This window comes from Homalodisca vitripennis, chromosome 4, assembly GCF_021130785.1.
Source record: "Homalodisca vitripennis isolate AUS2020 chromosome 4, UT_GWSS_2.1, whole genome shotgun sequence".
NCBI classification, from domain to species: Eukaryota; Metazoa; Arthropoda; class Insecta; order Hemiptera; family Cicadellidae; genus Homalodisca; species Homalodisca vitripennis.
This window is the reverse complement of record NC_060210.1, coordinates 119,891,629-119,914,587: the sequence shown is the minus strand read 5'-3', so window position 1 is coordinate 119,914,587 and position 22,959 is coordinate 119,891,629. Positions and strand designations below refer to the sequence as shown.

At 35.2% G+C, this 22,959-nt stretch overlaps 1 protein-coding gene across 1 annotated transcript in view; it reads left to right on the top strand.

The window, feature by feature from the left end:
* The window catches only part of LOC124360032 (WD repeat-containing protein 13-like), a 28,300-nt gene extending 6,889 nt beyond the window's left edge, over positions 1-21,411 (top strand). Inside the window, exons 6-10 of the mRNA XM_046813282.1 lie at positions 819-985; positions 6,705-6,848; positions 12,825-13,003; positions 15,752-15,876; positions 18,923-21,411. Coding sequence (XP_046669238.1) covers positions 819-985; positions 6,705-6,848; positions 12,825-13,003; positions 15,752-15,876; positions 18,923-19,107 — 800 coding nt within the window. The 3' untranslated portion in view covers positions 19,108-21,411. The remainder of the gene's footprint in view (positions 1-818; positions 986-6,704; positions 6,849-12,824; positions 13,004-15,751; positions 15,877-18,922) is intronic.
* Positions 21,412-22,959: the final 1,548 nt, after the last annotated feature.

The window sequence follows — 22,959 nt, the reverse complement described above, 5'->3', positions numbered from 1 at the left end:
CTTCTAATTGTTATATTTTTCATCCAAAACAGGATCTTCTGATAAAAGATAACTTGATGGATGGCGTTAAGCAAGACTTAACAAAGAAGATGGGACATTAGCTCAAAATCCTGTTTACAGACAGTCAAGGATCAGACCAGGGTGCAGTGGTCAGCTGCAAGCAACGTTATGTGAGCTGCTATATAGATGCCTGTCTCTGTGTTTGCGACGTTGGCTCATAGTCTTGTTTGCGGACAGTCAAGGACCAGATGTCTGCAGAACTGCAATGTTTCAGGGTGCGATTGGTCAGCTGCAAATGACCTAATGGTGACCTGCTCCCTGGATGCCACTCTGTGTCTGTGGGACGTTGGCTCACAGTCTTGTTTGTGGACAGTTAAGGAGCAGATGTCTGCAGAACTGCAATGTTTCAGGGTGCGATTGGTCAGCTGCAAATGACCTAATGGTAACCTGCTCCCTGGATGCCACTCTGTGTCTGTGGGACGTTGGCTCACAGTCTTGTTTGTGGACAGTTAAGGAGCAGATGTCTGCAGAACTGCAATGTTTCAGGGTGCGATTGGTCAGCTGCAAATGACCTAATGGTGACCTGCTCCCTGGATGCCACTCTGTGTCTGTGGGACGTTGGCTCACAGTCTTGTTTGCGGACAGTCAAGGACCAGATGTCTGCAGAACTGCAATGTTTCAGGGTGCGATTGGTCAGCTGCAAATGACCTAATGGTGACCTGCTCCCTGGATGCCACTCTGTGTCTGTGGGACGTTGGCTCACAGTCTTGTTTGCGGACAGTCAAGGACCAGATGTCTGCAGAACTGCAATGTTTCAGGGTGCGATTGGTCAGCTGCAAATGACCTAATGGTAACCTGCTCCCTGGATGCCACTCTGTGTCTGTGGGACGTTGGCTCACAGTCTTGTTTGCGGACAGTCAAGGACCAGATGTCTGCAGAACTGCTGGCTTGCCTCTTTCAGCCAGCTAACAACAACATGGTTATTGTATCCTTGAAAATACTTTATCATCTATGTACAGAGTAGAAAAATTAAGGAGAATTTCAAAGCCCTTTGCTTATGTTCTTAGGTTTAAGATTAAATCACCACTTCCATGCTTGTTCGCAATTGATGTTTCCTTCTTATAATTTTTAAGAACAATTCAGGTGTTTCATCAGTTAAACCTACATAAGTTTAAAGTGTTCTTTCATTTCTTTCTTTGTGTAAACTGTTTTATGTTCAAGAAAATGTTTCATGTATTCAATTTTAGATTTTTGTTGGTTTATTTGTTATTACAGTCATTCTGTTGTTTATATTTTAATTTGCGGGGCTGGCTATAAGGATTTATTCTAACACGGTTTTAAACGTTTATATATTCATTATTCTATATATTGCTTTAAGTGTTGAAGCTTTGTGTTCAAGAGCTGGTAGGGTCCCTAGTAGTATCAGTTCAGTCTGGTCCGCCGACCGGTTAGGAGCTCGCTTATCACCACTCCTCAGACGTTCAAGGTCGTAACGTGTGTCGTAAGGTCGTAACGCTTCTGCCGGAATTGGCGTGCTTCTGCTTGTTGGATAGTATAAAATAAACGTGTTACTTTAATAATCTATTAAAAATGCCTGCTATCTGCAACATTTGTAGCAATGAGTGTAACAGTGACAGTGTTGAAGTAAAGTGTTGTGCTAATTGCAAGCAGTTATATCACTGGGATTGCGTTAAGGATAATGTGGAATATAAAAAAACGCGTTCCGCAAGTTAAAGAGTGGCTATGTAATGTGTGCAGAAATTCAGCATCTCAAGCTGGCAGTGTCAACTCAGCCGCAACTACTACGTCATCGCTGACTAAGGAATTCCTCATTAATGTAATGGAACAGTTTAAGAAGGACATGTTTGATGAGATGAGGAATTTCAATAAAGAAATCTCGGAAGTAAAAGTATCTCTGGAGTTCCTATCCAATGCTGTAGATACTTCTAATACAACAATGAAGTCTATTCAATCTGAGTTGAGTATTTTGATGAAGGAGAACAGTGAGTTTAAAAAAGAAATGTAACGAACTGCAGAGTGATGTCGATGGACTTAAGGAGAAAATCAGGATCTCTGAACAATATTCTAGAAGAACAAATATTGAAGTAAGCGGGATACCCGAAACACCAAGAGAGGATGTCTCCAGGATTTGTTAAGGACCTAGGAGCAGCGATTGGAATGACGGTGGAAGACAACCAGGTGGCAGCGGCTCATAGAATTCCGTCATTTAAGCGAGACCGCATCCCATCACTGGTGGTCCAGTTCCAGACCAAGATGATGAGAGATACTTGGATCGGCCAAGTTCAGGGACAGTAGGAACCTCACTGCAAGAAATATCAACCCAGCCTATCCTGCCAACAAGGTGTACGTTAATGAGCATTTGTCACCTGACAAACAAGTTTTTATTATCTAGTCTGAAAAGAAAGTGCAAAGAAATAGGTTATAAGCATGTTTGGTGCCGGGACGGGAAGTTTTTTGTAAGAAAAGCAGATGGCGAGAGCTGTCGGAAAATAAACTGTCTTAATGAACATTGATAAGTTAAAGTGAGTACTCCACCATCTCTCAGGTTAGAAGTTATTGTTATGTTTCGTTCTATGTAAATATTTTTATCTTACTTTAAATGTTTATTAAGAGTCAATTAAAACAGAGTAATATAGTTTTAAACAATGGATACTAGTATTCAAAGTTTTGATACATTAAATAGTAATTTTTTTTCGTCCCAGCAAAACAATCATAATATAAAATTCTTATATGCTAACATTAGAAGTATGAGAAAGAACTTTAATAGTTTTACTAGCTGAATTTGATCAGGTTAAAGATAGCATTGATTTCTTAATTTTAAGTGAAGTTTGGATTGGAAGTGACGAATGTAACCTGTACAATATAAAGGGTTATACAACGTATGCTCAATGCAACGATAGATACAGAGCGGGAGGAGTTGTTTGCTTTGTAAAAAATAGTTTAACTGTAACACAAATTGCTAATGTAAAAATGTACACTGCTGATGTGTTGTTGTTAGAAGTTAAGACAAAAAAAATCATATTTTTAACTTACTTTGTGTATACAGATTGCATGAATTTACAGAGAATAACTATAATATTGAAATAGGAGAGTTACTAAAAGAAATAAAAAATAATACTATTATAATAGGAGATATTAACTTAAACTTATTGGACATAACAGCTACATGTTGCCAAAACTATATTAGTACAATGCTAAATAATGGATTTTGTATCAATGGTTTAACGTTCCGACAAGGATTACACCAGTGTCTAAATCATGTATTGATCATATATTTATTAGATATAAAATATGAATATTTTTGATATTGCAACCTTTGATATAAATATTTCTGACCATTTAATGCTAGGTTTGATATTGAAGGGAGTGGAATTTAATCCACTAAATAAATTACATGCCCCTAATAAAAATAAAATTGACTATGACAGTGTAATAAATAAGCTAAGGAAAGTTGATTGGAATAAATTGTATACACTGAATAATGTCAATGTATGTTATAATGAGTTCCATGAAATTCTCAATGAAATTGTAAATAGCAGCATAAAAAATGTACGATTGGTTAAGAAAGTAGATGTAGCTAGATTAAGAACACCTTGGATAACAGAAAGTATACTAAAAAAAATTGATAAAAGAAAGAAATTATATAAAATGTCGAAAAAAAGGCCATATGATACGCAATTTTTTACAATATCTACAAAGATATTGCTTTAATCTAAATAATTTAATTGACTCGACGACCAAGAACCAATATTACTCTGACAAACTTAGAAGTTGTCAAGGAGATGTTTCTCAACAGTGGAGAATTGTAAATAATTTAAATGATGGCAAAGCAGATAAGACAGTACACAAACTAGAATTGGATGACGGTTCTATTGTTGTTGAGCAAAGTATAATAGACGACATAGCAAACAAATACTTTGTTAGTGTACAATCAGATTGTAGATAGTGGCAGTGATACCCAACTATCGCAGTTAACAAGCAGTTTATAATACTAGAAATTCCTTTTATTTAATCCCTACTACGGTTATGGAAGTGTATAATATTATTAATAACTTAAAAAATAAGAAATCCTCGGGGTATGACAATTTTAGCGTAGATCTAATTAAAAACATAGCATTAGAAATAGCCCCAATCCTCTCGCATATTATTAATTTAAGCTTCTCTACGGGAATATTTCCCGATAAATTAAAGTTAAGCAAAATTGTACCATTGTTAAAAAAAGAAAATATTTATACTAAAAATAATCTAAGGCCTATAAGTCAATTTATCTGTAATTCTCTAAGATAATAGAAAAAGCTATGAAAACCAGATTAGTAAATTACCTAAATAGTTACTCATTAATTAGCAATAATCAATTTGGTTTTACAAAGGGCAGATCTACAGAGGATGCCCTAATCAAAGTAACCGACAATATTCTCTAATTTAAATAACAACAACAAAATAACTGGGCTCTTTATTGATTTTAAGAAAGCTTTCGACTTAGTCAATCATAATATTCTATTCGAAAAGCTGGCAGCTGTGTAAGGGGTGTGGCCTTGGACTGGTTCCACAACTATCTAAGTGGCCGTTATCAGTGTGTAAAAGTCGGAAACAGTTCGAGCTCACCTCTTCCGATCGCTATAGGTGTTCCCCAGGGGGCAGTCCTCTCTGCCAATCTGTTCCTTGTGTTCATTAATGATCTCCTTACTCAAAATTTTCGCGGACAAATCAACGCTTGCTGATGACATCGCCTTATTTTATTCAAGTCAAAATGTTAATACTATTTGGGAAAATATTGATAGAGACTTGATCAAATTAAGACATTGGTGTTAGTATAAATAAAATGGAAGATAAACGTGAGTAAAAAACCAAGTTTGTTAATTTTTGATTTAAGAGGTTTTGACTTCCACAAACAGCTACAATACCATACTATTAAATGTACCGATACTTCAACTAATTGTAACTGTCAAATAATTGAAAAAGTGAATAGTTATAAATATTTGGGAGTTACATTAGATGAAAATATGACATGGGAAAAACATATTGTAAAACTTACATAAGTCAATTGCCTTTAATATAAGAAAATTCTACTTCTTAAGAAATATATGTGACCAGTCTTTGATGCGTTCACTGTATTTTGCAATTCATTCTCGAATTCAATATGGAATAATTGTTGGGGCAAAAGCCTTTCAAATACTTAATAGACAAACTAAGAGTTACACAAAACCCTTTTATACGAATCATTAAGGCAAAACGAAAATGGGAAAGTTCTTTTCCTATCTATTCTGAATTTTAAAATATTACCGATCCAACATCTATATATATTTAAAGTTTCTCAGATTGTTCTATATCAGAAGCGGAAATCAAGGCACTAATACTCTTTTTTATAAAACTCGAAGTTTACATAAAAATTTATTTTAGAATCCCAAAAGTTAACAAAATTATTTGTTAGACAGGCTTATGGGTACAATGGCCCTAAGTATTTCAACCAGTTACCAAATAATATAAAAATGTGTACCAATTTTAAAAGGTTTTCTGCAATCAAATGCAATCTTGGCTATTACAAAACGCCGAAATTGACTTTTTTAAATTCAGTCCTTAAGTTAGATAAAAATTGTATACCTCTTAATGTCATAAGCTATCATTGTTTTTTCTTAATTTGTTCTGTTTGTTCTTATGTTTGTCACACAACAGTGAAGGAAATATTAACTTGTATGAAACTGAACATATATAAAAAGTAAGTAGTCGAGTAAAAAGTATATTTACTTGCAAGTAAATTCCATGTATATCTGCAAATTTATTTACGTTTATTAGCCTTAGCCTATCTCAATCTAAATGGTAAATCTTGCATTTAATGTAAAATTGTAAACAATGAATTGGTTAATTTAGCACAGTTGTTTTGCAACAGATGTTTGCGGATTTTTTTATTTTGATTTATAATAAATTGTATTTATAGTAATGCCAGGCGTGCCTCGAGCTTTATAATGTTTTTGTAAAAAATACTGAACTCATGTTGGCCATATACTAGTAACAGGCCCAACATTATTTCCATTTATTACATGTATTTTATAATTTACCTTATTTATATGGAAATAAATCATTTATTCATTTATTCAGTAACAAAGACTTACAAACTCCAGAGATTGCTTGTATAGTTTGTACCTTTTCCTGGCACCGTTATTGTATTTAGACAGATGTGTATTTACCAATAGTTATTGTTATTGTTAAAAATACTAATAAATTATGTACAATGAAAAAATTTTAAATATCATTAAAATTACCTAAAAATGATGATGCCGAAAGGGTTAAGTAATCCAGACCTTGACAAGAGATGTAGAACTTGTTCGTCTTGGCCCAGTTAAAGGCCCTCAAATCAGTAATTGCACTTTAAGTCACAAGCAATTTATATTTGTCTCAGTTGTAAATTAAATAATCAGAAGGGTAATTTGTTGATGAGGTGTCAGTACCCACTTGGAATGCCAATTCAAAAACTTTCTAACCTATTGGGGCTGGGCAATTTAACAATTGTTGCAATTTTTCTTATAATATGTCAAGAGTCACTGATACCATGCTCCCACTGGAAACCAGGTAATTCCAGAGTAGTACCCAGAGTAGTACTTCCATTATTTCACTGATGGCTTTTCCGATTTCGCTTTTCTTAATGTTTAAATCAAATTTATATATTAATCCTTAACTGTAGACAGGCAGGTAACAGTCGAGGGATGGTACAAGTTCTAAACGTGTCGACGGGGATTTATCCTCGAGGAGGGAGCAGCAAGTTAGGTGGCCGTGTCTTGAGTCTAGCCTGTGACGCCAGTGGGCAGCTGCTCTGGGCTGGTAATGATAAGGTACACAATGTTTTACATTTTTTCTTTTCAATACATTTTTTTTCTTTTTTTCTTTTCATTTTTTCTTTTCTCCATCGCTTCTATTATCTTCATCCCTCATCCAGTATTTCACTCTTCACTAAACATCTTCATTCTGATTATACGGCTAAGAGCCCTTTTATGCATGCGTTTTTGTACGGACGATAAAAAAACGTACGTTTTTAAATACATTGGACCATATTAGCGACTTTATGCACTGTCGTCCGTTTTTACAGTTCTTGCGTTTCTAAAACATGTCGCAGTGTTTTAGAAACGGACGTCAAACGCAGGGACGGACGTTTGCTCAAAGTACACGGTAGTATATGGCCGCATTTATGCAGACGCACGTCAAACGCGCGTTCCCCACTCCAAGCCGCAGTGCAGCCAACCGCCTGCACTCGTGTTTTCTGCACTGTGGTAGTTCTGCCAGGCTGTCACTTTGTCTTGTCTGACCACGTTTTCTTATGTTGCGCGTAGTTTAGTGTACAATGAGGGAATTAATACAGAGTTATTAATGGATGAAGTTAAGAAGAGAGAAGCGATTTGGAATTCTTCTTCGGAGACTTACAAGGACCGAGTACTGAAGAAAAACCAGTGGTCACAACTATGTTTTTCTGCTCTAATTTCGAAGACCAGACTCCTAAAGAAAAGGCTGCAACATGTAAGTTGCTCCACAAGCATCACACAACTCAAAATCTTCCCACAGTGGAAATACTTTCAGTGAAATGAATAATGGACCCCAGTCTACTCTGTTGTCGTCTTCGCAGACTGCACCCATTGCACAGGTTCTGGAGAATTGCACCCGGAACATTGAAAGTCCTATTAGTTGTTCTAATATGTCAGTTGTAGACTCCAATTTTAGTGAAAATGGCTTTAATTAAAATACTTGGAAGACATTTAACTGTAACTGACTCAATAGTAATATTGAATTAAATAAGAGAATAAAAATAGTAATTTTATTAATTATTGCCACCTTAAATCTCTATAAAATAATAATATTATTATTGCAATAATATTATTGTGGTAGCACTGCTACCCCCACCATCAATCTTTTGCATACGCACGACAGAAAATTCAAGACGCACGATATAAAACTGAAACGCACGTTACAAAATTTACGGTCCGTTTTTTTAACGTCCGTACGAAAACGCATGCATAAAAGGGCTCTAAATTACCTTTAACGTAGGAAGGGTTGATTCAATTGAATTTTGAGTTTAGCTCCAGTTCACCTTCCTTTTATGGCAGCATCTGGTATCTGACGCTGTCTCAGACTTGACTCCTCGAATATGGAGTCATGTTCATCTGAAGAGATCCAAAGAAGAAGCTCAAAACAAAACATTTACATTGTTTTGACATGAGACATAACCAATAAATAGGTGAAGTGGTAGTCTCATTGTCTCGTCAGGTACACAAGTGAGTGCACTACGATACGATAGCCATGATTTCCAGCATTGTGGAGCTACACATAAGTAGCTATGGTAAGAAGGATTAATTCAATTCAATTTTGAGTTCAGCTGAATTGTATACCTGATGAGACAATGAGACTACCACTTCATCTATTTATAAGTGTCTCTGATGTCGAAACGATGTAAATGTTTCGTTTTGAGTTTCTTTGTCGTCAACTTTCTGTGGATCTCTTCAGACGAACAGGAGTCAAGTCTGAGACAGCGTCAGATACCAGACGCTGAAATAAAAGGAAGGTGAACTAAACTCAAAATTCAATTAAATCTTCTTTCTTACTTACTTGTTTTATTTATTTATTTTTATTTATTTATTTATCTCTGGACAAACCATAACTTCCAAGTAAGATATGCATTACTTTCTAAAATGGTTTCCATTAGTGATGAGTTGATTCTGATACTTGATACCTGAATACTTTAATAATTGCAGTATTGGGGTATCTACGAGGGCTGTTCAGAAAGTAACCTCCGGTTGGTCACAGTGCGGGTAGTGGAGGGGAGTAGCGCGCCATCTGTGCATTCACGCACTAAGCAGGTCTGTCGGTATCAAGCTGTAGTCGAGTGAACATCGTACCTGCGCTAGTTTAGTTTTTGTGGCAGTTTGAAATGTGTGCTGCAATAGAAAATACCGCCAAATGTGAAGTGCGTGCTGTTATACGGTTTTTTACAGCCAAAGGATACTCTGCAGCAGCTATTCATCGTGAGCTTTGTGCCGTGTACGGACCACAAGTTATGAGTGAAGGAGTTGTCCGTGAATGGGTACGTTTATTTAAAAGTGGACGAGAAAACGTTCATGATGAAGAGAGGAGTGGTAGACCATCCTTGGTGACTGACGAACTCGTTCAGACAGTTGATGCAAAAGTTCGTGAAAATCGACGTTTCACAATGGCGGAGTTGTCTACTGATTTTCCACAGATTTCTAAGACTCTTTTGTACGAGATAGTGACAGCAAGATTGGGTTACCGTAAGTTATGTGCACGATGGGTGCCCAAAATTCTTACCGACCACCACAAAACTCAAAGAATGGCCTCTGCATTAGACTTTCTGTCACGTTATGCGGACGAAGGAGAACCATTGTTAAACAGAATCGTGACCGGTGACGAAACCTGGATTAAGTACGTAAACCCTGAGACAAAAGAACAATCAAAGATGTGGGCACATTCAGATTCGCCTACCCAAACCAAAAAAAGCCCGGCAAGATTTTTCTGCCAGAAAACTGATGGCAACGGTGTTTTGGGATGCCAAAGGGGTGTTGTTGGTTGAATTCATGGAACGTGGGACGACCATTAATCAAGACGTGTACTGTGAAACACTAAAAACATTACGACGGGCTATACAGAACAAACGCCATGGTATGCTGACTTCCGGTATCGTTTTTTTGCACGATAACGCCCGTCCTCACTCTGCTTGCAGAACAACAGCCCTTCTTAAGTCCTTCAAGTGGGACGTTTTCAACCATCCACCTTACAGCCCAGATCTGGCGCCAAGCGACTATCACCTCTTCATGCATATGAAGAAATGGCTCGGGTCCCAGCGGTTTGATGACGACGAAGAGCTCAAAGATGCGGTCACAGGCTGGCTCAAGGCACAGGCGGGTGATTTTTATGCAGAAGGAATTTCAAAGCTTGTGAAGAGATACGATAAGTGCCTCAATCGTGATGGAGACTATGTCGAAAAATAGTGCAAAGATGTAGTTGTAAGATGTATATATTAAAATATTTTTACTTAACTTGGTGTATTTTTTTCAATCGACCGGAGGTTACTTTCTGAACAGCCCTCGTATTAACAATTTTTTTTGATACTGCGGCTCTTTTCACTTAATTCCAATACCAGTCAGCTGCATTAATTCGCAGACAACTGATCGGCATTACTTTAATTATATTGTTATACAGGCATTAGACAAATTGCTGATTGCTAAATTGTGTTTTTTCGTATTTTGTGTACAAAAAGGCGTAGATAGATTATAAAATATGCAAATTATTCTTTTGTAAATTAAACTTTTAAATCAGTTGATGTATTGTATTCTTATTTTCATGTATTGCTGTGTTTATTTGCAAACGAGATCTGACCTGCAGTATGCAAATTACCATTCGCTAAAACGTGTTTTAAAACTTATAGGTCACGTACTTTGTGTATAAAAAAACCATTCATGGATAGCCAAACCATTGTAGTTTTGTAAACAATATTTAGCTCGCAAGTCCCACTTCCTATATCATATTAATACACCTTATGTTTATGTATGTGTGCGGACATTTGCACTTGATAAATAAGAAGATAATTGCATATTTTTTCATCTCACAATTAAGTAGTTGTAGTTATAACCTCTATAAGAATGTTTATATTTTAAACTTTTTTATAATGGCTAAGGGTAGTTTGAAATATTTGGCTGACTACTCTTCTGGCCAGATTTACTTTAGCGTTAACAGAACAAAACAGTTTAGTAGTTACAAATAACACAGAGTATCTACCACAATTTTGGTATCAGAATTGGAATTAAATTTTGTTTTATTAGCCCATCTTTAACTTTTTATTGCTCTATTTTTATCACAGTCATGTACTGTGAGCTTTTAATGAAATATGTATAGTTTTTTCATAGATTCGTAAATAATTTGTTTCAATTTGAAACTTTTTTCTTAGATAACTCAAAATTAAAAAGAGCATTCTTTATGGTTTACAGCTTTGAGGAAATATCAGGAAGCTTTCATTTTGCAGTACATTTAACTTCAGGACTGCTTGCTGCAATTGAGTGTTACACTGTACTTTAAAAGCGCAAATTTTCACTTATGTCATTTTAATACATGTTCTCTTGTACTTATTAGCAATTATCAATAGTTTTGAATCAATAATTAATTTTTAATCATGTCTTGTGGAACGAAAGGTGTTGTTTTGAAGTCATTTATGATATGTTATGTTAAAAACATTTTTAAATATTCATGATTTATACATGTTTTCATTCTTTATCTTTTTAGTATGAATTTATTATTCTTGTGTATAGAAATGTGCTTTCTTAAATATTACTTTTACCAAACGTCTAAAACTTTCCAATTCACAGTGGTGAAAGTGTTCGATATAAATACCACGGGCGTAATTTTCCAACTCTTAAAATACTTTTTGATCTGTTATGAGGCTTACAGGATGCTTTATATGCAGCTCCAAAAATTATTTATATTATAGATAGGTCCTTTTTAAATGTTTTGCCTCTTCATCAGCATATATTGTCGTTTACCTCTTCTCTGGTCTTACGGTCTTCTGGGGGCATACTGCATTCATAGTCATAACAATGTTGATAGTAAATTGTTGTAGGCAACTGAGTCAGCATGATAAATGTTTTCCCATTCTTCTTGCTCCAACTGGGTTTTGAGTATGTTAAGGTTTTTTTGGTTTAGTATACTGCGTATTGCACTCGTCTGAGGAGATGATTTTAATTTATACTTCATTTCACATAGTTGGGCAGTGTAGTCCTATTTACAAAATGACTCTTAGGTTATAAAGAAATACATTTGATCATTATACTACTTGAAAACTTAATAGTATGCAACATTTTACAAAAATTATGTTCTAAAACAAATATAACTGTATGCTGCAGGCACTATCAGTATCGTATGTGGTCTCAATACAGTTTTTCATGAAAAGTTGGACAGTATTTACCCAATAATGTTATATAATATTTACCTGAGGCTTCACATGCAATTTTCAAAATCGAAGTCCATAGCTTTCTTAGCGTAAACACATGCAATGTAACATGAACAAGCCCTTTGGTATTTTTCCAATGGTAACAGGCATATATCAGGTATTCTTGGTCAAGCAAAATTTATTGCGACTAGCTTTTATATGCAGAATAATTAACTTTCGCATCAGGAATATAATTTATTTGAACCAGAAATGCTCATACACGCACAAAACCTAAAATAAGAACCATAGAAATTTGCTTAACATCTGAAGCTCTTAACCATGAACACGGTATTAATATGTTTCTGAAATATGTATACTTCCATTTCAAAATTACATAGAGTCTCACCATTTTTTACGCCATAAGTGTGTTAACTGAAAAGCTAAGGACTTTGACTTTAAGTCTGCCTTTAAACATACCGTAGGGTTTCTCCACAATGGTCTAAAACAGTTCAGTTATTACTGAAATATTTGGATCTATCATGGAATACAAGAGAGAAATTTCAGAGGTACTTATAAAAATCAGTTACACTCTTTGACTTTAGGGTCTCAACTTTAAACTCAAACCTGAAGTATATCAATAAGAAATTTCAATATCTTTCATTGACTATTCAGGATTGTTTGGAATCCCATTTCAAAAGAATTTTTTCGATCGTAGTGTTTCTTTATTTCGAAATGAAATTGCATGTGAAGTTTAGGATAAATGTTACTACCATTATATAGTAGTATTGTGAGAAGGATGCTTTCATTTAGATTAAGGCTTTAAAGTTAATAAAATAAAAATTAGTCATTAATGAGCAAAACAGTGTAGTGTTAAAATTGTGTGTAGGGGACAATCATGTCGTTCATGTTCGACCTGGAGACAGGGAGGCTCAGCAAGGGGCGGCGGCTGGTGGTGGGGGACCAGTGTGTAGTCACCAGTATCAGCTGGAGGGCATGGATCAGCCGAGAAGCGCGGGACCCGACACTGCTGGTCAACTGTGCCAACAACTCCGTCTGTCTCTTCAGGTGAGTCAGTGCCGCAATTTATATTTCAAAAGACGATAGTGCACTGATATATTTTTTGGTATTTCTCCGGGGGCTTCAGTTTTTTAAGAGTTTTTCTAACCGGGGACTTATTAGACTTATTTTCTAAACTACGTTATTAGAAAGAAGGCTTTATTTGACTTACTGTGAAAATTACATGATATTATGATGATCGGTTCTTGTTTTATGCCTCTCAAAAGGAAGCTGTCGGCAAGAAAGAGACCACTCTGTCCCTATCTACTACTTGTTATTATGCGGTATAAGTAGGTTTAGATTAGGATTGAATTTGCGTACTATCTTGAGGAATGTTTTTCTTTTGTGCCAGAAGTGCGGACCACCGAAGCCTGCAGTGATGGTCAGGGGCATTTGTGATAGGTAATTTTCGAACTTAAGATCACGTCCCAGATCATCCAACTTTTCAGATGTGAGAGAAATTTAAAAAATATATTTTTACTTACTTTTGGATGAAATATGATATAAATATATGAAATTTACTCTTTAGTCATAAAAATTATCACTCTCTACCATTTTGGGAATGCGGTAACTGTGGTTACTGGTAGCTCCTGAGGACAGTCTTCCTTGCCAGCTGGTAACTCTAGTTACCACTTGCACTAGGGAACGCTCTTTTATGGCAGTGGGAATATTCCAAATGAATACATTGTAGCTAATTGAACTGTATTTGATTAGTTTTAGACAAACATAAACAATATTTATATGTAGATGTGTAAACCAAAATGAATGTAAAAGTTTCCGCTAACTCACTCAAATTCAGTTATTATTTACAAATATGTGGTGAGTAATTATAACAAAATATATTTAAATGTTTACTTGAAATGATTGTAGTTTACAAAAAATATTGTAGTACATAAGTTTAGAAAAATATTAGAAAAAGAAGAAATAAGTTCACTAAAATAAAATATTACAAAAAAAATATATATATAGTAAAATGTGTATATACATACTAACCAACCTACCCAAAAGTCGTTTATTATTTACAAATACACCTAGAACTTGGTTCTTGTATACCACTTGGTCCCGGGGGAAGATCCATTGTGTTGCACAATCACTTACTACTAAAAAAATCTTTCAAAAATCATTAAAAATAATGAAAAAGTCTAATGTGAAAACGAAGTGCATAAAAACATGGGAAAAGTACCTCCAGAGGAGCGAGAAATACGGCGTTGTGATGACTCGAGTGCTGGCTGCACACTGACCTCATTTCAGAACAAAGGCTCTGTGGTAACCATAGTTACTACTCGCTCCTAGCGCAGCATAGCAGTGGTAACTAGAGTTATCGTCCGCAGCGAACTTGTTAAACAAGAAAACTAGAATCAGTTGTCATAATGACATGTAATTTTCACAGTAAGTCAAATAAAGTCTGTTGTTTCTAATAATGTAGTTTTTTAGGTCCCCGGTTAGAAAAACTCTTCCAGAAATAGTGGCCTTCGGATAATAATAAAAGTACCAATTGTTTGTGTGCACTATTTTCCTAAACGCCCCAATTAACAGTTTCATATATTGTTAATTCGTACAATATTTTACAACTGAAGAAAATCCAATTTTCTTTAAAAGATCTACCATAAGTAAGAAATGTAATATGTAAATTTGTGAACAAAACTAATTACACATATTTATGTACAACAGAAGAAATACTACTACTGTACCAACCATTCTCGTCTAAGGGCACCACCCTATCCAGATCAGCTTTCCACCTGTCTATTTCAAATTAATTATATAAACTACAAATACTTAGCTGATTTTAAACTTTAAACATACAATATAAATTGAGTTTATAGTGTGATCGATTGAGTTGTAAAGACCATAAAGTAAAAATACATAATATATTAAATACACACTTAAATAAACAATAAATATGGCAATATGTATTAACTGCGCTACCAGAAAGGCTACTAACACATGAAAATAATGAAGGTTTATAATAATTGCTCAACCCAGCAGAGATCACTTCTGGCTGGTTTATATCTTCCAGTTGAACCTACCACTTGGCAAAGCAAAAACCGATGTGTCACTTAAATCTGGGCAACCTTATGGATGTCCACAAATGTTGAGATTCTGGGATTCAAGGGTAATTTGATAGGTCTAGTCTACTGCGGGAGATGACTGTTGAAGTTGGTGGGGTTCGTTCCCAAAGTGTCATAGGTTCTTGCTAGCCTCAAAATAAGGGTATGCCACCCCCTGCCTGCTTTGACTGTAGTAGAGGCTAGTTCAGAGCTGGCCTCCCCTTCTTTCGAGGGGACATGACTTGAGATTAGTGGGCTAAATTCTTCCTCATGGATTTCAATAGGAGGTGGCCCATACCCCCTAACCTAACCCATCCAGAATATCCTGTCACTCCAGAAGCAGCATAAAGATCCTAATAGGACTAGGTGCAATTTATAAGCTTCTTGCCCTAAGAGAACAAAGTAAATAAATAAATAATTGGTCAGTTTCTATCAATTTTATTCCGTACTGACATAACCCTTGCATATTTAGTGTTCTGGCACTGCTAAATTTACAATTAAATCACTGTTAACATGGCTTAAGATAAGTTTCCTACTGAAAGTATCTGTACGAATAGTAATAATATGTTTAGAGTTTACTTAATATTGCTTGTGTTTATATAACACATCTAAAATATAAAAATATGCATCATTTTGGTTGGAAAAGATTTTGCAGCAATTTTTGTAAATCACACTAAAAGTAAAATTATATTGGGTTGTTTGTGTCTAGGGTGATGGATCGTGAAGGTGGTCTTCAACTCAAGAGAAAACTTAGTGTCCGCCACAAGAATAGTCGTTTTCTTATCCGCTCCACCTTCTGTCCAATCATGTCTTTCCGCCAAGGAGCATGCATAGGTAACCTCATACATCACAGTACTTTCATGAAATTCTCAACAACATGTAATATGTTATATGTATATATGTTGTGTTTAAGTATATCAAGACATAGGGCTTTTAGTAAATAAATAAGTTTAAAATGTTAAAATGTAAATTTGAGAGAAATCAGTGTTTTTTAAATCTAATAATTGTTTTTAATAGAGTAAGAATATTTTATTTATACAGTTGCTATATGAAAGAAAAATATATAGTATTTTACTAGCATTTACCTGTGGCTTTCACATGCAATGTCTTTGCCAAGTAATAGAAATGTTATAGATTAGTCATGTACTTTTTTGTGGAGACTTACATATTAGCTACTTAAGTAATAGTTGGACTTACTTACAAGTTTAGAGATCAAGTGTTTTGGGGCCCTGAATTCAGAGTTAAACAAATTGTATACATACCAATTAAACTAAATACTAAATCGAATTTCTCTGCATACTACTTATTCAACTGAAAAGCTTCAACGATTTCAATAACACTCGAACCATTTTAACATTTGTAATGGGAATTTCTTAGTAAAATCACTTATGATGTAATATGTATAATGGAGTCCCACGATTTTTAAATCACACATAGTTTCATATCAGATACACATTTTTCAGTCTAATTTAAAAATTCTTAAAACTTACTTGATATTCTGTTCTTAAGTAATGCCAGTGAGCTGCAGCCTCAGATGCGCGGTTGACAGGTAACTAGGTGCCCTTAAAATCTTGGTCTTATACAAAGTCCATGTATCCAGATATAAGTGGACTCGTGTCTTTCACAAAAGTGAAATTGTAGAAAAATTTAATGTACATTTTTGGAAATAAAACTATATCTACTGAATTGAAAAAGTCAGTTTTTTATGTTTTATTTATTATATTTATATTGGGGTCGAATACACCAGATGAAATATCATGTTTTATCAATAATTATAGTCTTGTTACATAAACATGCCATTTAAGAAGTTCTTTTTTTATTTCACACATTACTTTTTCGTACATGGCAGATCTGCCTGACAGCATCAGTTACTCACTGCTCAAGTGTTTGTAAAAAGTTGGTAATTAAATGTTACATACGAACATGGTTTACTGGGTGTTGCCATGTCAGAGATCAATTCCAATTTTAATACCTTAAGATTATGGTGGGTTCATCATGGCCTCAAGCTCATTGTAAGTGTTTAACCCTTTGAGTGCCGAGTTTTCAATTGTGTTGTAATTGGCTACTGCCGGGTTTATTTGCTGTGTACAGTGCTGCTCCACAGTCAGTGCAAATGTAGCGTGTTTCATGCCCATAATGATCAACTTTAGCGTTATCTTCATTTACCAAACTGCCATCAGAATCTCCTGAATCGTCATGTAAGGTCATGGTTGAGTCCGTATCCCAGTCGCCATCATTCTCATAAAAGTTACAGAGCTGAACTTATCCAGCCAAATCTAAAATTGGTAAAACGTGCGTATCATTATTACACCTAATTCCTCCTATACCAACTGAACCGTAATCAAAATAACCATAAAACAAACTTGCAGTAGGAACTTAGAAAATACAATTGAATAAACTAGAAAACAATAACGTTCTGCAACTCATCCAGGTAAAACTTCACCACCGTAATAGTTCCTTACTTGACCGTCAGAGTGTAGTAGCAATTAAACAGCACTACTTATTTACTATGTAGTAGTTCAAATAAACACTATTAGACGCCAATATGTATCGTCTTATATGTGTCAGGCGTTGTGTAGCGTAGCAGCTATTTGGAACATGATGACACTGACGTGGTAGTCAAGGGATTAATGTGGCAGCACGTTAATACCCTCAGATGCTGCAAATCAGAATCCTGAATGAATTCAGGATTCATTCAGCACCTTGAGGTGAGCACCTGTTAATCACTAACATGGTCAAAGATCCTGCAGGTGTGTTGCTGGACAGTCATCTTTCCTTTACAAATCACGTAACCAACAAACTAATCCATAATATCCATGAGGAATTTTAAATTCAAACTTTGCAAGTTGAAGGAGTTGTATCTGTTTAGAACCTTGTTGCCTCATATCCTAAACTTCAGGTTGTCAATTCACTCATACTGTCGGTGTGTTGCTATTGTTACAAGTGAGTTCTATGGAAGTTGAGGGAGTTGTATCTGTTTAGAACCTTGTTGCCTCATATCCTAAACTTCAGGTTGTCAATTCACTCATACTGTCGGTGTGTTGCTATTGTTACAAGTGAGTTCTATGGAAGTTGAGGGAGTTGTATCTGTTTAGAACCTTGTTGCCTCATATGCTAAACTTCAGGTTGTCAATTCACTCATACTGTCGGTGTGTTGCTATTGTTACAAGTGAGTTCTATGGAAGTTGAGGGAGTTTTATCTGTTCAGAACCCTGCTGCCTCACATGCCAAACTTCAGGTTAACAATTCACTCATTCTGTTGGTGTTCTGCTATTTTTTCCTAGCCTGCAGGAACAGCATTGTGAAAAAGTATGCTTTGTGAATACTAAGATAATATAGAACATTACCCTATGTTCTGTTTACAAGTTAAGTAAGCCAAACTATGTATTCACTGATTGTATTTTAGCCAATCTGATCCCTGTGGCTACTTCGAGTTACAGAAAAGGTCATTTAATTTCAGACCTGCCTATAACCTTAAATAACTTTCTTTGTGTACTTATCAAAATACATATAAGTTATTATAGCAATATACCATACATAAAATATACACTTTTATTAGTGTGAAGCAATTTTACTTTAGTAAATGTCATTTCAGTTCTAAATTTAATTTTTATGTATAACTGAGCTTATTTGAAAATATTTCTCCAAAACTAGCCCTGTAACAAGAGAATTTTAATTTATTATTATTATTAACTTAATTTTAATGGTTACTCACTATTTCTTTTTTTTTATTTTGACTTGTATTCCATTTTTTGAACTCTTCTGTTAAGTGTTTGTGCTTATAAGCATATTGACACTGTGACTACTGTATTCTTAAAGACTGAGTTAATAAGGATCAATTGACTTTGACTGTAAAACAAAGATTATTGTTTGCCAACAGTGACAGGCAGTGAAGACTCGTCTGTATATTTCCTGGACATAGAGCGTGAGAGCAAGGCCGTGGTGAACAAACTACAGGGGCATGCGTGTCCAGTGCTGGGCGTGAGCTTCAACTACGACGAGAGCCTGCTGGCTACCAGCGACTATCAGGGGCTTGTGATCATCTGGTCCCGGGAGAGATCGTGACTGTGGCCGGTGGTCCACCACTGCAACGACTGCTGCTAGTGGACATAACAATGTAGCTAGATGTAATGCCCTTCTCAGAGCTAGATTTCATGGGCCTCATAATATCTCTTGGGTAACGATTTGGGCCAGAGGTACTTGGGCTCCCCCACAATGTCTTGTGGGAAATGACGTGAATACCCTAGGCTTGCTCAGATATTTGGGAGAAGAAGTGTAAACCCTTCTTGGGTCTAGCAGGACCTTTTACATAAGAAATACATATAGACCTCCAGGGCCTTATTTGATCTTTGGAAGAAGAGGTGTAAATATTCTGGGTCTCCCTAGGATATTTTAGAGAAGAGGTGTAAACCTACTGAATCTCTCTGGGATCTTTTGGAGAGAGGTGTAAACCCTGTGTACCTCCTGAAGAACTTTTGGATTAGAGGTGTAACCCTTCTGGGCCCCTTAAGGATCTTTTGAAGTTTAATCCTTCTTGGCCTCTCCAAGGATCTTATGGAGAGAGGTGTAAACCCTGTGTACCTCCCGGAGATCTTTTGGCTTAGAGGTGTAACCCTTCTGGGCCCCTTAAGGATCTTTTGAAGTTTAAACCTTCTTGGTCTCTCCAAGTATCTTTTGGAGAAGAAAACATAGAAAGAGAAGTAAACCTTACGGGCCTTTCTGTATTTTTTTTTTTTTTTTTTTTTAAGAAGTTCAAATTACACCAACCCTCCTTTCTTCTATAGTAGTGGTGTACAGTCTTTGATGTCTCATGGCTTTTGGACTTCTTAGAATCTATTGTTAAGAATCAATGTTATACCCTTTGCCCCAGAATCTTTAAGGAGAGAAGTATAAACTTTCAGGATTTCTTTAGGAATCTCTCATTATGGTCTTATCTCTTGATCTAGTGGTCCAAAGGCCCAAGTCTGTGATGTGGATGTAACACAGAAGTGATTATTTGTATCGGAGGCACCTCAAAATGTGATGAAGGCTTATCTCCATCACTTCATTTAATTTCCAAACACTCTATTGTGATATTTTGACAAAAGTTGGTTCAGAAACTGTGTAAATATTATAATCTATTAAAACAGACTATCTTAAAACTGGATTTGTATTGTAAATGTGCTAAATAGTCAAATTTGAGAAATATATAAATGTATACAATATGGTCACAACTTTATATTGTTTGTGTAGATCCAGTACAACAATCCTCCTACAACGGTTTATCTTAAATCAACAATTATTATGTATGTTTTAATTCATTATTACCTACTGGCTAAACTTTAGCGAAGCCTATCACTGGTGGGGCTTTAAAAATTGTATTTCTGTCTGTCTGTCCACACGATATCTATCTACAAAACGAACTGACCTATAGACTAGAAATTTTGAAGTTTCATTTGTATATGAGGAACACAGAGTTCGATGATGGTGCATGTCACTTCGTGGGATTAGGGTGAGCGTTAGCAATTTTACATTGGTCTGGTGGGTAAACCATGATGGAAACAAGATAATAGATGAATAAATAAATTTGTTAACAAACTGTGTACAATCGTATGAGATTTTAACACATGAGACTTTTATTCATAAAGTATTAAAAATATATAATAGACAAGAGTAAATGTTAAAATTCGGTGACAATATTTGACTTCGGCTCACTCTTACGTTGTAGTACCCTTGCTAGCATTCCATAACTTTTATTTGAATATTGCTACAAAACCTAACTTGCTGAATAAAACTGTGAATTTATTATATGGCAAGATATATCGAGAAAGGTTTTACTTGTATATTTTGAATTTTGCATGAAACTTCATTTCTACATAGACAAGAATGAGTTCTATGATGGAACATGTTCAACTATTTGGAATTTGGCTGAGCGTAATTGATGCCTATCATATTACACTAACACAATTTCTCTTTTATCTGCCGAGGAGATGTAAAAATTTATTTTCTGTTCTTTTGTATATGTCTGTCTATCTGTCCACAGGACATCTAGAGAATGATATAAGCTATATAGATTTGAAATGTTGCATGCAGCCTTAGCGAAACCTGTTACCGCAAAATGTGGTGTTACGTTGTAGTACCAACTACAGCTCTGTTATTGTAACTTAGATGTCTAGGATATGAACATTTACTGTTTTGCTATATCATATATTTGTATTTTATTTCATCTATATAGTTTTGATACCTTTAAAGCTTTATTTAACCTGTATGTGATTATTTTAAGATGTGTTGTGCTAGATACCAAAACTGAAATATTATATGGGGCAATATATTCGCGAGGTATGTTTTATTTTTTTAAATATATTTCTATTAAAGTTGGAGTAACTAATATTCTTTTTTTCTCTTTATCCCTGAATCCAGTTTTATTAAATTTGTAGCAAATTATACAGATTTCCAATAAAAATGAAGTTTTTACTACATTATTAAATGTAGAGACTCGTATAACAATAGCTTCTTATATTGACATTGGCTGAGAAATAAAATATATTTTGTTACTACACAACTCTTTTTAACTTTGCAGCTCCTGTGCCAATTTCATATTAAAATCAAGTGTCTCTACTGGAATTATTTTACAATGGCATAGATGAATTTCAAGCGCCTGTGGATGCGCAGGTTGAACTTTAGGACCAGGAACTAGGATGTGAACATTCTCAGACCAGTTTTCACAGATATGTTTTAAGGAGCCCTATACCACCATCCACCACAACCCACAACAGCCCGCTTCATAACAACGATTGAGATAACTCAATCTAGTAACACTACATTTTTAACATATAAAATTTACAAGACTGTTTGATTATGACATCCATTTACTTCAAAGTGTTAATAACTATTGATGTCTTTGAGGGATCAATGTAATTCAGTCTTGTGGCATGACTACTGATGTGGTCAGAGAGAACATAAGGACCCTAGCTAGCAACAAAGGTCTGTTAGCAATGGAACAGACGTGCTGCGTAACTCCAGTAGCAAAAATTACAAACACGCGGTGAGACAGTGTATCCAGATCCTAGTTCGGCGTTTCCCACTTTATGCAACCGAAGACAAACATCACCTTTGGTCACGAGACAGAAGCAACACGAATGAAAACACCTTCCGAGTTACAGCTACATTAAATTTCTTTAGAGGTATGTGGTTACTATTTTTGACATTGGTTGCGTTGACGACTGATGTTTTGTTGCCCAGCTTGGACAGGGCATTAAAGATCTAGTTAGTTGACTTAAGAGCTTGCGAAATGAAGGATAAGAAAAATATAGTAAAGTTAAATTGTTGTAGCTGAAAATATTGTTTGACAACCGAACAATCCAAGAAGGTGTAAAAAACGCAAAAGGATAGCTGATGGAAAATTTTAGCGATAAAAACACTCAAAGGCTATGAGCTAACAATATTTAAATAAGGTAATCGAAGACTTGCATTTGAGGTTTCAATCAGTTAAAAACACTCTTACGTCAGGTGATGACTGAAGGAGACAAAAAAATCTAGTAACTTCTAAAATATCTGAGTGGTCTGCAAGACGAATTATTAGATTATTGTATTTAATTCATAATCTTATAAAATTTGGAAATTGTCTTTGTTACATTTTTTTTTAAAGGCAGTCACTTTCGCTAGCAAAGCAAATTGCTGTTCATGTTTCAAAACCTTTATATTCCACTCGTATTTTTGTTTTAATCCTTTAATTGTTGGAAATGCGAAAATGTCATTTCTTATTTTTAAAAGAGTGAAGATTGTGCTGCGGTGTACAATAACAAAATAAAATAGTAACCTTTGATTTTCTTAGTGTAGAAGCTCATCTGACTAGGTCTATCAATATGGCTGAAATCATCCATGAGTTCATAGCAAAAAAAAGAGAGGGACACTGTATTAGGCAATTGAATAAATTTA